General features: G+C 41.6%; 1 protein-coding gene across 3 annotated transcripts; it reads right to left on the reverse strand.

Moving 5' to 3' along the window:
* Positions 1 to 1011: 1011 nt before the first annotated feature.
* On the reverse strand, positions 1012 to 10618 carry ZNF211 (zinc finger protein 211). 3 transcript variants are annotated; one of them, XM_030819498.1, is made up of 4 exons: positions 10354 to 10584; positions 9728 to 9766; positions 9034 to 9160; positions 1012 to 3073 (listed from the first exon to the last, which is right to left on the reverse strand). In XM_030819498.1, the coding sequence occupies exons 3-4, from the start codon at positions 9065 to 9067 to the stop codon at positions 1596 to 1598; spliced, it is 1512 nt and encodes a 503-aa protein (XP_030675358.1). In that variant the 5' UTR covers positions 9068 to 9160; positions 9728 to 9766; positions 10354 to 10584; the 3' UTR covers positions 1012 to 1595. The 3 variants fall into 3 exon arrangements, with proteins under 3 accessions (XP_030675358.1, XP_030675359.1, XP_030675356.1); XM_030819499.1 differs by lacking the exon at positions 9728 to 9766 and adding an exon at positions 3709 to 3864 and having other exon boundaries at positions 10354 to 10504; XM_030819496.1 differs by lacking the exon at positions 9728 to 9766 and having other exon boundaries at positions 10354 to 10618.
* Between the last annotated feature and the right edge of the window lie 7420 nt (positions 10619 to 18038).

Here is an 18038-nt window from a genome sequence, read left to right on the forward strand (position 1 = left end):
GGGCCAGAGAGGGGAGGGAGAGCTTAGAAAAAGGCCTAAGGTAAATCAGAGGTGACTGATATGTTCATTGTAATAATTATAATGATGGTATAATGTGTGTTTGACTAGGTTTGGTAACCCTACATTAACTCTCTTTCCTGATGACCTTGGAGGGGCACCTTGCCTCAGTGGGCAGTAAATATTGGTAATCAATGAAACTGATTTGAATGCATTTAAACACAGGATGATGGTAGGTTACAAAGTCACATTCCTGGAAGGACATCCCCCGCTCCTTTTTTCTATGCTTGTTTTCCTGGCCTATGCAGCAATGTCCTTGAGGTGCACATCCCAGAAACGCTATTGGAATACACAAAACCTTTAGGTTGTTTCGTTATTTTTTGACAGTCACCTCAGCTACAAAAAATACACATGCCTGGAAATTCTAAGAATGTCTGTACACACTGATCCTGCACAATTACTAGAACATATTACAAGGAGCACATTCCATCCAGTTTGCTGCAGTCTCCTTTACTCCCTAGTAACCCAGTGTTTCCACACCAATTATGGTTCCCCCATCATTTTAACAGTGACGGTAGCCTACTAAATTGTATTGGGGCACTTGGTTCCTTGGCAGGACCTGGGGTAGACTGCCTCAACAGTGTTGGGCAGTATGTAATAACCCCTGTGGATAACAACAAAATTCATCTTGTTCCCAGAAGCAATGGAGTTTGTCACAATTTCCCACTTCCTCGGGGTGTCCTTTGAGCCCACAAAAAATCCTGGCATCCAGTCCACATATTAAGACTATAAAATCCTGCAGTATTTCCTAGAAGGCCTTGGGCAATAATTCAAATTCAGATTAGGCCAAAACTGGAAAGACAGTTGTATTTTTCCATTATACTGTTGTCTCTGAGGCATACAAATAATATGATACCTCCCTTTCCCTCCAAAGGTGCTTACTCTGTAAAGCTGGCAGGGCCCAATTCTGTTTTTGAACCACGTCAAAGAGTGAATCAAACGCCAAGACAAAGGTAGCTTAAATAATAATGCCTTTATTATTGTAAAAAACAAAGCAACGTGAGGCAAGCAGTTCCCACGTTGGTGACTTAGAGGCTGGAAAAAATCCATAGAGGTGTCACATGAAACCAACATGTCTTGAAAAAGATAGTCCTTCTTGGCAAGCTGCCAACAACACTCATATTGGGTCCTCTGGCAAAAAGCTGGGTCAAGTCCATGCCCTAACTTGTCAGAGAGGGAGACTCAGACTATTCATGATTTCTTCTAGCAAATGGGGAGAAACAGAGGTCTGCTTCCATGAGCAGGTTCAGGAGGTAAACGATGCACAGTGTGGACCTCACAGGTGGTAGACGTGATACGGCTTCTGCCTCAGAAACTGTCAGTGACATAAATGTCAAGAGCCATAAACGGCAGGTGAGAAAGTCTAACACTTTCTAAATGGCACGTTAGAAAGTGTAACACATACCTGGAACTTAAGGGGAATCCACCCACTGTATATCCTTAGATGTTGGGGCTTCCAAATCAGGTACTTGTCTCTCTCACAGGTGTACTCCTTCAGTATAATTACACTAAAAGGAAATTGCATATTCTCAGTACAGCTAAGGCTTTTCTCCAATGTGAACTCTCTGGTGTTGAATGAGGACAGATTTGCAGCCAAAGGATTTCCCACATTGACTGCACTGGTAAGGCCTTTTTCCAGTGTGAACTCTCCGGTGTTGAATGAGGCTAGAACTTTGGCTAAAGGATTTCCCACATTCACTGCACTCATAAGGCCTTTCTCCAGTGTGAACTCTCAGGTGTTTAATGAGGTTAGATTTACAGCTAAAGGATTTGCTACATTCACTGCACTCAACAGGCCTTTCTCCAGTGTGAACTCTCTGGTGGTTCTTAAGGTTGGAGCTATGGCTAAAGGATTTCCCACATTCCCCACACACATAAGGCCTTTCCCCTGTGTGGACTTTTCGATGTGAACTGAAGCTGGAGCTTTGCTTAAATGATTTCCCACATTTACTGCATTCATAGGGTCTTTCTCCAGTGTGAAGTCTCCGGTGGTGAATGAGGCTGGAGCTTCGGCTAAAGGATTTTCCACATTCACTGCACTCATGAGGTCTTTCTCCAGTGTGAACTCTCTGGTGGTAAATCAGGCTGAAGTTTTGGCTAAAAGATTTCCCACATTCGCTGCATTCATAAGGCCTTTCTCCAGTGTGAACTCTGCGATGCTGCATGAGGTTGGACCTTTGGCTAAAAGATTTCCCACATTCCCCACATTCATAAGGCCTTTCTCCAGTGTGAACTTTCCTATGGCTATTGAGGCTGTATATCTGACTAAAGGATTTCCCACATTCAGGGCACTCATAAGGCCTTTCTCCAGTATGAACTCTCTGATGTATAATGAAACTGGAGTAGTAAGTAAAGAATTTTCCACATTCATTGCATTCATAAGGCCTTTCTTCACTGTGGACTTTCTGGTGCTGAATGAGGTTACATCTTCGTGTACATGCTTTCCCACATTTACTGCACTCAAAAAGCCCTTCTCTAGTGAGGATTCTCTGGTCCTGAACAAGTGTGTCTGTGTGGCTAAAGGCTTTACTGCATTTTCCCCAGTTGTGATGACTTTTTCCACTGTAAAAGACTACCGCACACTTGTTACTGTTATTTGGCTTCTCCCCTGTTTGAGTGGCCTCTTGATGGAGAAACCTCATGTTGGCCAGGAAGTCTTTCCTGATCTCCCTGCAGGTAAAGGGCTTCTCCGACACATGGACTATGCAGCTCTGTGTAAATGAGGCCATGTCCACATAACTTCTGAAAGGTGCCTCTTTAATGTGCTGCCTCTGGTGCTGTTGAAGATTTGCACTGATGTAGAACTGTTTTCCACATGTGTGTAGTTTCTGCCCACAGTTTGTTCCTTGGTGTTCAGCTAAGTGCAAAATACCTCTCAAGACCAGGCCACATATTTCACAGGAGTCAGCATTCTGGGAAGATGAACCTTCTTTGGAAGTCCTGAACTGTGGCACTCTTTCTACAGAAATTCTCTGTTCAGAAGGTGTTTCCTCATGTTCCACTCCACGCCAACAACCTAAAAATAAAGAGGTCATGGTGAAGTACATGTTACCTTTATTAGGAGGAGGCAATGCAATTGCAAATGCACATCAGTTACAGCAAAGAACCAGTATATGGGCCTGTTTTTAGGAAAAGTGAGTTGGGGGTCAGGTTGAGGAAGCAGCTGTTGTGCATTACTGGTCCCTAAGGTTACGGAATAGGGTAGGCCCTCCCAGGTACAGTGCACAAGGTTAAGGTATGGCCCAGGACTAAGAGGCATGTTCTACAATTAATTCCTCTGATAATAGCTTTTAGCGGGATCATATCTGCTGGTGACAAGTGATGCTGTGAAGTGTATGCCCAGGCCCAGGAAAATCTCACTGGAACAGTAACTGGTGTTCGGGGACTATTAAGGGAGATATGCATACTTCAGGACAAAATAATATTAAAGAATGCTACAGAGGGAACAGTGAAAAGAACAGGTAGGATAAGGAGCCCAGAGAGCTGAGGATTAGCGTTAGCTAGAAGTCAAAATAAAAATGACAAGTAGTAGAAATAACAAGTTTGTAAACTGTTAAGAATGAAGAGGGGAAGGTCGAAGTGAAGCGTCTCTGACAATGGCATCAAGACAAGTCAAACAGGACAGGTTCCTGGTGCAATTTAAACACAGACCTAATGACATGCCTTTTCCCAAGTGCCATTCATGTAGGCCAGGCCCTCTCTGATCCCATCTTGCTGAGGCTGGAGTCATGAACATCCTGTGAAGAACAGAGGGCACTTCCCCTAGCCCTAGTTGAGCAACTACATGACACCAGGATGATGTAAGTCCTAAGGGAAAGACAGGACACGTGAGCAACTAACACTGGCCCAGAACAACATGGCACAAAAAAGAAAAAGGAAAGTTAAAGAAATTAAGTTTGTATAAATTCAAGTTAGAGTGTTGTAACTTTAGGATGTTAAATGTAATCCCCATGGTAACTATTTTAAAAAAAAGAGCTACATAAAGTATACAAAGAACTGAGCGTGGTGGCTCACACCTGTAATCTCAGCACTTTGGGAGGCTGAGGTGGGTGGATCAACTGAGGTCAGGAGTTTGGGACCAGCATGGCCAACATGGTGAAACCCTGTCTCTACTAAAAATACAAAAATTAGCTGGGTGTGGTGGTGTGCGTTTGTAATCCCAGGAGGGATTCCTCAGGAGGCTGAGGCAGGAGAATCGCTTGAACATGGGAGGCAGAGGTTGCAGTGAGCCGAGATCGCCCCACTGCACTCCAGCTTGGGTGACAGAGCGAGACTCCGTTAAAAAAAAAAAAAAGTATACAAAGGAAATGACAAGGAATTAAGAAGTTTCACCAAAAACAAAAAACAAAAAACAAAAAAAAAGTGAGCCAAACACAAAAGAAGCAGTAATGCAGGAAATTAGGGTCAAAAAAGCTATAAGGCTATAAGACATGGGGAAAACAAGGAGCAAAATGATAGAAGTCAGCCCTTCCTTATCAGTGATTACCTTAAACGTAAATGCCTTAAACACTCCCAACTTTTAGCTTAAACTCTGCCAAAAGACAAAGATTGGCAGAATGGGTTAAAATAAAAACAACCCATGATCCAACTTCACGATGTCTACAAGAGATTTGCTTTAGATCCAAAGATATAAATGAGGTGAAAGTGACAGCCTACAAAAAGATATTCCATGCAAATAGCAAGCAAAAAAGAGTAAGAATGGCTACACTAATATCATACAATAGAGATTTTAAATCAAAAAGGGTAACAAGAGATATAAAAGGATATTATATACTAATAAAATGTTCAGTAGAGCAAGAAGATATAACATTTATAAACACTTATGCACCTAATAATAGACCATTAAAACACGTAAAGCAAAAATGGACAGAACTGAAGGGAGAAATAGATAGTTCTACAATAACAGTTAGAGACATCAACACCTGACTCTCAGCAGTGGATAGAACAATCAGAGAGAAGTGAGAAAACAGAGGACCTAAACAACCAACTAGCTCTAACAAATATATAAAGAGCATTCTACCCAACAACAACAGAATATACATTCCCCTCATATGTACCTAGAACATTCTCCAGGACAGACCATAAATTAAGCCTCATTTGATTTAGACACACATCATACAAAGTATCTTCTCCAACCACAGTGGGATGAGGGTGGGAACTCTTAATAGAAGGAAACTAAAAAATTTACAAATCTGTAGAAATTAATACAATATTGAACAACCAATGGGGCCATGAAGAAGTCAGAATGGAAATAAATTGGAGATGCAGTAAAAGCAGTACTAAAGGGGAAATTTATAGCTATAAACATTAAAAAGAAGAAAGATCTCAACTCAGCAATCTATTTTTACAATTTAGGGATTATAAAAAGAGGAACAAACTAAAACCAAAGCTGGCAGGAAAAAAATAATAAAGACTAAAGCCTAGATAAATGAAATAGAGAAGAGAAAAACAATATTAAAAAAATCAACAAAACCAAAAGGTGTTTCTTTGAAAAGGTTATCAAAATTGACAAACCTGGCCAGGTGCAGTGGCTCATGCCTGTAATTCCAGCACTTTGGGAAGCTGAGGTGGGTGGATCACCTGAGGTCAGGAGTTCAAGACCAGCCTGGCCAACATGGTAAAACTCTGTCTCTATTAAAAATACAAAAATTAGCCAGGCGTGGTGGCACGTGCCTGTAACCCCAGCTACTCGGGAGGCCAAGGCAGGAGAATTGCTTGAATCCAGGAAGTGGAGGTTGCAGTGAGCCAAGATCACACCACTGCACTCTAGCCTGGGTGTCAGAGCAATACTCTGTCTCAAAAAAAAAAAAAAAAAAAAAAAAGACAAACCTTAAAGAAAAGCCCTTGACTTGATGACTTCACAGATGAATTCTACCAATCATTTAACTAAGAACTAATACTTATCCTTTTCAAATTCTCTCAAAAAACTGTAGCATACACACATCTAAACTCATTCTGTATGGCCAGCATTACCCTGATTCCAAATGACACAAAGATTGTGTAAGAAAATAAAACTACAGACCAATATTCTTGATGATTATTAATGCAAAAACCATCAACCAAACATTAGCAAACTGAATTCAACAGCATATTAAAAGGATTATGCACTACAACCAGATAGAATTTATTCCTGGAATGCAAGGATGGTTCAACAAACAAAAACAGATCAAAGTGGTGGCTTGCACCTGTAATCCCAGCTACTTGGGAGGCTGAGGCAGGAGGATCGCTTGAGGCCAGGAGCTTAAGACCAGCCTGTGTAACATAGCAAGACTCCTTCTCTAAAAAAATTAAAATGATCATCTCAGCTGATGCACTAAAAGCATTAGACAATATGCAACACTTTTTCGTGGGGAAAACACTCAGCAAACCAGGAATACAGGGAAAGTACCTAAACATAATAAAATCCATATGCCAAAAAAAAAAAAAAAAGGCCCACAGCTAAAATTATACTCAACAATGAAAGACTGAAAGATTTTCCTCTAAGATTAAGGACAAGATAAGGATGCCTACTTTTAGCACTTCTGTTCAACGTAGCAATTAGGCAAGAAAAAGAAAGAAAAGGGACCAAAATGGGAAAGAAGGAGTAAAATTATTCCTGCTCACAGATGATATACATGGAATACCATAAAGATTCCACTGAAAAACTGTTACAACTAATAAGGAAATTCAGCAAATAGAAGAATATAAATACAACATGCAAAAATCAGTTACGTTTCTATACACTAATGGTGAACAGTTTGAAAAGTAAACAATTCCACTTATATCAAAAAGAATAAAACATTAAAGATTAACTTAACCAAACAAGTAAAAGCTTTGTACACTAGAAACTACAAAATATTGCTAAAATGAATTAAATAAAACATTAATAAAAGAAAATAGATCACATGCCTGCTCATGGACTAGAGGGCTCAATATTGTTAAGATGTCTATACTAGCCAAAGTAATCTATAGAAAGTGCAATACCTATCAAAATCCAAATGACGTCATTTTGCAGAAATAAAAAAATCCATCCTAAAATTCATTTGAAATATCGAGAGACACAGAATAGCTAAAACAATCTGGAAAAGGATGAAAGTTGGAAGACTCACAGTTCATAATTTCAAAACTCACTGCCAGGCTATAGAAATTAAAACAGTGTGGTACTCCCATAAAGAAAGACATATAGATCAATGGACTAGAAGAGACCCCAGAAATAAACCCTCAAATATCTGGCCAAATAATTTTTGACCAGGAGAAAGAAGACAGATTTTTCAACACATGATGCTAGGAAAACTGGATATCTACACGTGAAAGAATGAAGTTGGTCCCTTACCTGACACCACATATAAAAATTAATTCAAAACAGATCAAAGATCTGAATGTAAGCACTAAAACTATAAAAGTCTTAAAACAAGGAAAAAGCTTCATGACATTGGACTTGTTAATGATTCCTTGGATATGAAATAAAAAGCATAGACAATAAAAGTAAAAAAGTAAAACTAAATTCATCAAAATGAGAAACTTGTACATCAAAGGATCCTATTAACACACTAAAAACGTAACCCACAGAATAAGAGAAAATATTTGCAAATCACGTATCTGATAAGGGAATAGCTAGAATACACAGATAACTCTTAAAGCTCAATAAAAAATTATATTTAATACTTCTAATTATAATTAATAAAACCTAATTTAAAAATAGGCAAAGGACTTGAATAAGCAACATCATTTGAAGATATACAAATAGCCAATCAGCACATGAATAGATGTTCAATATCAGTAATCTGCAAATCACAAACACAATGAGATATCACCTCACACCAATTTGGATGACTTATCAAAATATCAGAAAATAACAAGTGATGGTGAGGGTGTGAAGAAACTGGAACCTTTGTCAGCTGCTTGTGGGAATGTAAAATGGTGCAGCTGCTATAAAAACAATTTTAGTGGTTCCTTAAAAACTAAAAATAATTACCTTACGATCCAAAAATTCTACTTTTGGGCCAATACCCAAAAGAATTGAAAGCAAGGACACAAATACATATCTGTACACCCATGTTCACGGTAATATTATTCACAACAGCCAGAAGGTGAAAACAACCTGTGTCCACTGATGAAGGAATGGATAAACAAACTGTAATACATGCAAAAGAATATTATTCAGCCTTAAAAAGAAGCAATTCTGATATATATTACAACATGGATGAACCTTGAAGATATTATGCTAAGTGAAGTAAGCCAGATAGAAAAGAACAAATGTTGTGTGATCTCACTCATATGAGGCACTTACAGTAGACAAATTCATACAGACCAAAAGTAAAATGGTGGTTGCCAGGGGATGGGAAGAGTTATTGTTTAATGAGTACAAAGTTTCAGTTTTATAAGATGAAAAAGTATTATAGAAGGATGGTGGTGATGGTTGCACAACAATGTGAATGTACTAAATGCTGCTGAACTATATACGTGAAAATGATTAAAATGGTAAATTTTGTTATATATATTTTACAATTAAAAACAAAGAAAAACACCTTGAAGGAGGTTTCTATAAGAACAGTCTGTGTAGTGTCTCTGTGGCACAATTTGTTAGAGTGTTCTGCTGTTAATGGAAAGGTTGGTGGTTGAAGAATAATGTGTGTAAATAGTGACAATATCAGTGACTACATTTCATGTCACAGTCAAGCACAAATAAATGTTAGGTACATGAAGGGAGGGAAAACTGGGTGCCATTGATCTAGAAAGTCACCAGACAGGGAGAAGGCAAGTCAGGTGGGACCTATTAGGCTTACTGTAAGACTACTGATCCCAAATCCTTACCCAAGATGCTTTTGGGCTGGGACGATAAGGGAAGTAGGCTTGCACTCAGTCCACAACATCTACCCAGGGAACTGGGGAAGGAGGCAGTGCCTATGGTCCAGATATGAGGACAGAGCTGCTCCTGAGGAAAAGGAGAAACAGAGAACCTAGTCCAGGGCACAAGGGTGGGTATGAGGGCCTTACCCAGGGAGGACGTAAGTGCAAAGTTCTCCAGCATCACATCGAAGTACAGGTGTTTCTGAGACTCATCAAGGAGATCCCATTCCTCCCAGGAGAAGTACACGGCCACATCTTCAAAGGTCACACTTCCCTAGCATAATAGGGATTGATGAAACCATGAACAGTCTCACTTTGGAAGACTCAAAATCCATGTCCCCATACATTCTCCTCCCAAGATCCCCAAGTCAGAAGAGACACCAGACCTTGGTGTCATTGATCCCTGCTGTCTCTTCACATTCCCATTGGTCACTGTGTTCATTCTGTTTTCCACTCTGTATCCTGTCAACACTTGGGTTAGATAAATCTCCCTCCTCTGATCCCAAACTCCAGCTTCCTCACAATAGATGCCAAACTCCACAGAAATAAAGGAAACCTGCAGTTCCCTGAATCAGCTCAGCCTCACCTCCAAGGAGTTCCAAAAGCTGGTACCTACCTGTTCCTATCATAAACTTTCACCCCTCTTTCCATTGGCTGCTCCAAATGGAAACATTGGCCTGGACTCAGGACCCTGAGCTCAGGGATTCTCCAGGGTTCCCAAACCAAAGGCTGAGAGAATGGTAGGTGAGTCCCATGACACCACAAATCTAAAGAAAATATCTGTCTGGGGAGGGAGGAGCGACATTCCAGACCAGTGAGGGGCTGAGATACCTCCACTTACCTATGTAAGTTTGAAAAGCACCTCTGTAGCTATGGGAACCTGTGGAAAGACGCAGGCCTCAGAGGAATGTGATCATGGCAGTGCTCCATGGGCACAGGCCTTCCCTGTACCCTTGCCCCGGCCCAGAGCCACGTAACTTTGGGTCGACTGTCTAACCTGTGCGCCTCGGTCCTTAGTGCTGCCTCTCACCAGTTGTGTGGCCTTGGAAAAATTTTCAACCTCCCTCTGCCTCAACGTCCTCATCCATCTCTAAAGTCTTTTCTTCCACTGAACAGCCTGCAGAGGATTTTTCAAATTCTAACTCAGATGGTGTCTCTCGTTTGCGCAAGCTCTCTATGGCTCCCACGGCCCTAAGAATAAAGGTAGATCTCTCTCAAACTTTGTTCCCTGCAGTAACAATGTGGAGCCCAGGTTGCTGAATGCCCCCTTCTCGGATGCCCGTCCAAGCTCTGCATGCGCCGGTCCTATCCCTTGTCCCCCTGCTCACCACATCGGATGTCAGAAATAGGGGCCCCACCCACGAGCCTCAGTGTCCCCGACCCTGTGCTACAGAGACGTGAGCTGGTGCCCCTCACTTGGGACTTAAGAATCTCGGCCGGGGGAGGCCCGGAGATCGCAGCGCTCACCGGAGCCGGGTCCCTCAGTGCGGTCGCCATCCGAGTCTGTGGGCGGAGCTGGACTGGGAGCTGCGGGCGACCGGGGGGGAACCCCAGCACCGCTATCCCTAGGCCGGCCTTGCGGGCGACTCTGCCCCCTACCCTCAGACCTGACTCTCGCGCCTTCACGGTCCGTCACTTCGATACCGATGCAGCGCACCAAAGCGGCTGACGGATAGAACGGACCGGAGGGCAGCCAAAATGACCGCTGCGAAGACGCCAGAAGTCACGCCCTAAGGGGGTGGGGTACACCCACACGGAAATGCCCCTGTCTTGGATTTTCATTGGATCAAAGTACTGCCGCTCGACGCAAGGTTTTCTGGGTAATGTAGTCTCCCCAAGGCTGCTACCGAGGGCGCCTTGTGTGCAGACAGCTGGGAGCGCTAGGAAGGTGCGTCTGCCGCCCTCCAGGGCGACTGAGGGGCTTCGGTGTTTGAGGTCTTAAGTAGGTTGACACTTGAACAACACAGGTTTGAGCTGTGCGGGTCCATTTACACGTAGGTGTTTTTTTTTTTTTTTTTCCAATAAACGTTACTTCGAGTGTGCTCCTTTTCCTGCCTCTTCCAGCTCCCCGACCTCTTGCCCCAGAGACAGCAAGACCAGCCCCTCCTCATTCTCTTGCCCAGCATGAAGAACACAAGGATGAAGACCTTTATGATGATCCACTTCCACTTAATGATTAGTAAATGTATTTTCCCTTCCGTATTCTTTTATTTTCCTTTTTTAATTGGGTGAAATGTCAACGAGCCTCTTATAATTTTCATGATACCCTTTCTCTAGTCTGTTTTAGTATAAGTATAGTTCTTATACTAAAATATATATAACGCATATATCATACAAAATGCATATATCATATATCATATATATGCGTTATGCATATATCATGCATATATCATACGAAATGTGTTAATCGACTGGGAGTTTATGTAATTCATAACGCTTCTGGGCAACTTCATAAGGCTTCCGGGCAACAGTTGGCTATTAGTAGTTAAGGTCTAGGGGAGTCAAAAGTAATACGAGCATTTTCAATTCCGCGGGGGGTCGGTGTCCCTGGCCCCTGCGTCGTTTAAGGGTCAGCTGTATATCAGTCTCTAGTGTAGAGATTCACTTCAGTATTTAGACATCATTTCAGATTCCATGCAGCCCACCCAGCAGATCTCCACTGGCAACGGGAAGCGAAAAAACGTTATCTTATTGCTCTTCAAATGCATGCAGCCTGAAGTGTTAAAGTCACTTTTTGTAGGTTTTGTCAGGGACAAAAGACACCAGACAGGGCTATGATGGGAAGATAGTGGAGGGATAGTGGGCAGCCCTGAAGCCAACGGACAAGGAAAGTTCCCTGCTTCTGGTGCCCCCAGAAAACGCTCTCCTGCCTGCAAAGTCAGTTTTGTTCATAAAACATGAAGCTTTAATACATGAATGTTCATTTTCCTGGTATAATCAAAACATTTAATTTTTTTTTTTTGAGACAGGGTCTCACTCTGTTGTCCAGGCTGGAGTACAGTGGAACAATCATAACTCATTGCAGCCTCCACCTCCTGGGCTCAAGTGATCCTCCCACCTCAGCCTCTTGAGTAGCTGGGACTACAAGCACACCACCACACCTGGCTAATTAAAAAAAAAAAAAATTATTGTAGGAATGGGGTCTCCCTATAGGGCCTAGGCTAGTCTCAAATTCCTAGGGCCATGCAGTCTTCTTGCCTCAGCCTCCCAAACTGCTGAGATTACAAGCATGAGTCACCATGCCCAGCCAAAAGTTTTTAATGCATAAAATATCAAATTATTATCATTATTTTAAACAGGGCCTCACTCCGTCACCCAGAAAGTTTATATTATTTTAAGGTACATATATGCACATTGTTAAATGTACACATATACATTTTATATATATTAGATAGATCAAATTTTACATTTCACAATAAAAATGATCCTTTAGGACAAATTAATACCAGTAAAATAAAATAAAATTAAAAGTTGTGAAATGATTTTATCAAATACATAATGTATTTGTTTACACATTTACCACAAAAATTTATAAGTGGAATGACTACTATTGTACATCTGGTTAGATCTCACACTGGGCTTGTCATTGTTTTTAGGAAAAAGGTTAGAGTTCTTGGCTGGGCCTATATTACAGAACCAACCATTACATATTGCTTCACCTCCTACCATATATCTCCTCTACATCCCACACATGATGGATTTCCTCAGATCCCTGAAAGCTGTGTGTGCATTCACATGCAGGGATCTTTCCAGGTTACCTTTTTCCTACCTGAGACTGCTGAATCCTATTATGCTTTAAAAATTCATACTTTCAGGTAATCAACTGAAAAACTAGTGAAAAATCACATAACTGGCCAGGCACAGTGGCTGACACCTGTAATCCCAGCACTTTGGGAGGCCGAGGTGGGCGAATCACCTGAGGTCAGGAGTTCAAGACCAGCCTGGCCAACATGGTGAAACCCCGTCTCCATTAAAAATTGCAAAACTAGCCGGGCGTGGTGGTGGCACCTGTAATCCCAGTTACTCAGGAGGCTGAGGCAGGAGAATCAGAATCACTTGAACCTGGGAAGTGAAGGTTGCAGTGAGTCAAGATCGCACCACTGCACTCCAGCCTGGGTGATAGAGTAAGACTCTGTCTCCAAAAAAAAAAAAAAAAAAAAAGGACACAACTCTTTATGTCCAAATTCAATGTGTTTCCATCCATTGCACGTACTCAAAACTTCCCAATACTCCTCATGAGGTAATGAAGCATAGGTTAAGTAAGTTTTGTATAATTGTGTAAATTTTTCAGGGCTGGGCTTGGTGGCTCACACCTGTAATCCCAGCACTTTGGGAGGCTGAGGCAGGCGGATCACAAGCTCAAGAGATCAAGACCATCCTGGCCAACATGGTGAAACCCTGTCTCTACTAAAAAATACAAAAATTACCTGGGCGTGGTGGCGCATGCCTGTAGTCCCAGCTACTTGGGAGGCTGAGGCAGGAGAATCACTTGAACCCAGGAGGTGGAGGTGCAGTGAGCCGAGATCATGCCACAACACTCCAGCCTAGTGACAGTGCGAGACTCCGTCTCAAAAAAAAAAAAAAAAGAAAAAAAAGAAACATCTTGATTAAAAAATGAAATGGGCAAGGACTTTAGGTTTAGATACCTCACTAGAGAAGATACACAGATGGCAAATAAGTGTATGAAAAGATAATCCCCATCATATGTCATCAGGGAAGTGAAAATTAAAACAGCACTGAGATACCACTACACATCTATTAGAATGAACAACCTCTGTAACGCTGACAACTGCAAATGGTTGAGAAAACGTACAGCAACAGGAGCTCTCATTGCTGATGGGAATGCAAAGTTGTACAGCCACTTTGAAATGGAGTTTGTTGGTTTCTTACAAAACTAAACACACTTTTACCATACAATGCGGTAACCATATTTTTCAGAATTTATCCATATGAGTGGAAAATTTATGTCCACACAAAAACCTGTACATGTATGTGTATAGCAGTTTTATCCAAAACTGGCATACCTTGGAAGCAACAAAAATGTCCTCCAGTAAGTGAATGGATTAGAAACTGTAGTATATCACCGGGCGCGGTGGCTCACGCCTGTAATCCCAGCACTTTGGGAGGCCGAGGTGGGTGGATCATGAGGTCAGGAGATCGAGACCATCCTGGCTAACACGGTGAAACCCCATCTCTACTAAAAATACAAAAATAAAAATTAGCCGGGCATAGTGGCGGGCACCTGTAGTCCCAGCTATTCAGGAGGCTGAGGCAGGAGAGTGGCGTAACCCGAGAGGAGGAGCTTGCAGTGAGCCGAGATCACGCCACCGCACTCCAGCCTGGGTGACAGAGCGAGACTCCGTCTCAAAAAAAAAAAAAAAAAAACCATAAAAATATAACTATTTTATATGACACTCTAATAGTGGACACGTGTCATTGTACCTTTGTCCAAACACATAGAATGTACAACACTAAGAGTGAACCCTAATGTAAAGTAGAGACTTTGGATGATAATCATGTGTCAGTGTAGGTTTATAATTGTTACAAATGTGCCACTCCGGTTGGGGCGGGGGAGCGCTATGCATATGTAGGTGCAGGGAGTATATGGAATATCTCTTTACCTTCCCCTTAATTTTACTGCAAACCTAAAAGTGCTCTTAAAAACCTAGTAATAAAAAAGATTGTGTCAGCACCATAAGGCAGGGTGGGAAAAAAAGATAAATTTCAAAAAAAAAAAATTGTGGCTGCCTCAGAGCCATATTCTGCATCCTCTTGAAAGATAGTTGGGGATCAAAATTTTCCCCATAGCTGAAGTCACAAGTGGCATACCTTGTAAACCTTTTTATGAGGAGGAATAAGTGTCCAAAGAACAAGTATTTCACAGGATAGCAGTCCATGACCTGGCAATGTGATCAAGGGCAAGGAAGAATATGTTTGAGAAGAGAGTTGACAAGGAGGTCTGAGATAATGGCATGTGAATGGATACATGAGTAATTGTGCATATTGGGGAGATTTTTGATGGTATAAAAACCATCACCAGTCACTCTTGAATTGTGCTTTGACCACATGATTTGTTTCACTTCCAGGCAAGCTCCTGCTTTTTGGACACTGTACTGGCTATTTCTTTTCCATTGCACATTTTCCCTGTGTTTACAAATCACTGTCTCTCTGCTCTGCTTTAAATATATGCTCAAATATTATCTCCACTATAAGGACAACCCTGACTATAGAAATTTGCTATAGAAATTCTACCTACTTCACATGTTTGTTATTAGTTGGTACTGGTATTCTGATATTTTCCATAGAATCTGTCTCTTTATAACTTAGTGTATATTTTCCAATATTTTCTTTTATTATTTCAAGACCACATTTCTTAATTTGAATAAAGGCTACTTGAGAATACATTTCTTTGTAGGTTGTTCACTGCTGTAAATACAAATCTAGATGAGTCTCTGAACCAGATAAGATGTTGAGTAATGCTTCCCCTCAACTCTTTCACCTTTGTACTCACTCTCTTTTTACTATTTCTTTTCTTCCAAGTTTGTTATTCCTCACCATTCATATGAATGAAAAAACGTCACACTTTGTAGAAATAAGAATTTCGGGGCCGGGCGCGGTGGCTCACGCTTGTAATCCCAGCACTTTGGGAGGCCGAGGCGGGTGGATCACGAGGTCAGGAGATCGAGACCACGGTGAAACCCCGTCTCTACTAAAAAAAATACAAAAAATTAGCCGGGCGTGGTGGCGGGCGCCTGTACTCCCAGCTACTCGGAGAGGCTGAGGCAGGAGAATGGCGTGAACCCGGGAGGCGGAGCTTGCAGTGAGCCAAGATCGCGCCACTGCACTCCAGCCTGGGCGACAGAGCAAGACTCCATCCCAAAAAAAAAAAAAAAAAAAGAAATAAGAATTTCGGTGCGGTGGCTCACGCCTGTAATCCCAGCACTTTGGGAGGCCAAGGCGGGCGGATCACCTGAGGTCAGGAGTTCAAAACCAGCCTGGCCAACATGGCAAAACCCTGTCGCTACTAAAAATACAAAAATTCCCCGGGGGTGGGGGTGGGCGCCTGTAATCCCAGCTACTTGGGAGGCTGAGGCAGAAGAATTGTTTGAACCTGGGAGGCGGAGGTTGCAGTGAGCCGAGATTGCGCCATTGCACTCCAGCCTGGGCAACAGAGCAAGACATCTCAAAAAAAAAAAAAAAAAAAAGAATGTCATGGGAGCCAAGATTCCAGCATAGCCAAGGGTTCAACTTACATGTCTCATGTCTTAGAACTGTTTCCTCTATTTACCTTTATTTGTTCCCATTTCACAGATAATTTTCTCTTTTAGGTATCATGTCATTCTAAATGGATAACTCCAGTAATTAATGTTAATAACTTTCTACAATTTTCTAACTTCAAAAATATTTTTCAGAATTTATCTCCAATCCTCTTGGAGACACTGTCACTGCAATTACAGGTGGAAGAATAAAATGACTATCATTTCCCAGCAAGGAGATGAGGTCATGGAATCCCAAACCTTATTCTCAGAGTTCAGATGCCCATGCCCAAAACTGATGCTACTTTCCTAGTAGCAAATACCAGTTTGGTAAGTAACCACTATTTCTACATAAATGTCATATTCTTCAAAAAGTAGACTATATCTTGGAGAATCCAGTAAGAAATGTTATATAAAAAATTGTAATTTTGAGGTTTAGAATACAAATACTCAGAAGGAACATACTATGAGGGACTCAGAAGCATAGACCACCTCATGCATTTGCTTTAGTGCCCCTAGAATCTCTATTCTGCATTTTCTCTTATAATCTGTCTGGTTTAGCCTCCATTTCATCCCTGACCAAATACTCTGAACTTCACACAATCACTCAAAGAGTTTATTTGCCTGTGAAGAGCAATAAGACAATTTGTTTTACTCACAACTACTGAGTGGACATTTGGCATCTCTGTAGCAATTAATTGGAAACAAACATTTTTGCTTTTTTTAAAACCATGATTTCAAAATAGAATCTGTAGGGGTATTTTACTAAAGATTCTCAGACACCTGCAAGACCAAACATTCTTTCTAATTTAGTGTAAGAAAAATATTTGTAAAAAGCTGTAAGTTACAAATAGATAATCCTGAATATAAGGACTCTGAAGCTATAATTGTTAGGCAGATTTGAAAGCATGGTTTTTTTTATTTTTTTTTTTGACGGAGTTTTGCTCTTGTCGCCCAGGCTGGAGTAATGGCGCAGTCTCTGCTCACTGCAACCTCTGCCTCCCGGATTCAAGCAATTCTCCTGCCCATGTTGGTACTTTTAGTAGAGATGGGGTTTCACCATGTTGGCCAGGCTGGTCTGGAACTCACGTCCTCAGATGATCCGCCTGCCTCGGCCTTCCGAAGGGCCGGGATTATAGGTGTGAGCCACTGCACCCGGCCGAAAGCATCTTGTATAAGTATATAGTAATGTAATTACCAGTATTTTGCTATGTCCTATGTTGAAGTAGCTCAGGTAATTCTGAATCAGTATGTATTTAGCGTGTCATCTAGACGTCATAAAATGGCTTATTCTGGCAAAATTTATTCTGGTCACATACACTCTCTGATGAATATCTAGTTTCCTAAAGACTGTAATTTTTTTTTTTTTTTTTTTTTTGAGGTGGAGTCTTGCTCTGTCGCCCAGGCTGGAGTGCAGTGGTGTGATCTCGGCTCACTGCAAGCTCCGCCTCCCGGGTTCACGCCATTCTCCTGCCTCAGCCTCCAGAGTAGCTGGGACTACAGGTGCCTGCCACCACACCCGGCTAATTTTTTGTATTTTCAGTAGAGACAGGATTTCACTGTGGTAGCCAGGATGGTCTCCATCTCCTGACCTCGTGATCCGCCCGCCTCAGCCTCCCAAAGTGCTGAGATTACAGGCGTGAGCTGGCCTAAATTACCGAGTGCTAAGATTAGGCGCCTGGCCAAAATAACGTAATGTTTAGTTAAATCTGAACTGTGCTCCACTAGTACCTCTGTACCAGAAAACCTTGAGCCTTTTTGAAAACTTGAAGTTTGTAAGAGGCTTAGCGTTAAGCATAATCTTAGGATTTGCAGACTACTAGTCTTTTTCCCCAATTAATAAAATCTTTGTTAATCTCACAAGTTAATTTGGCATGCTTGTATATGGCTTAATTT

Source organism: Nomascus leucogenys, chromosome 10 (assembly GCF_006542625.1).
Source record: "Nomascus leucogenys isolate Asia chromosome 10, Asia_NLE_v1, whole genome shotgun sequence".
Classification (NCBI taxonomy): domain Eukaryota; kingdom Metazoa; phylum Chordata; class Mammalia; order Primates; family Hylobatidae; genus Nomascus; species Nomascus leucogenys.

Coding starts and splice junctions, on each gene's coding strand:
- ZNF211 (XM_030819499.1), bottom strand. CDS start 10,383: ATGGCGACCGCACTGAGGGACCCGGCTCCG. Junction 9,161..10,353: donor CACTGAGGGACCCGGCTCCG/GTGAGCGCTGCG, acceptor CTATTATGCTAG/GGAAGTGTGACCTTTGAAGA. Junction 3,865..9,033: donor TGCACTTACGTCCTCCCTGG/GTAAGGCCCTCA, acceptor TCTTTCCCTTAG/GACTTACATCATCCTGGTGT.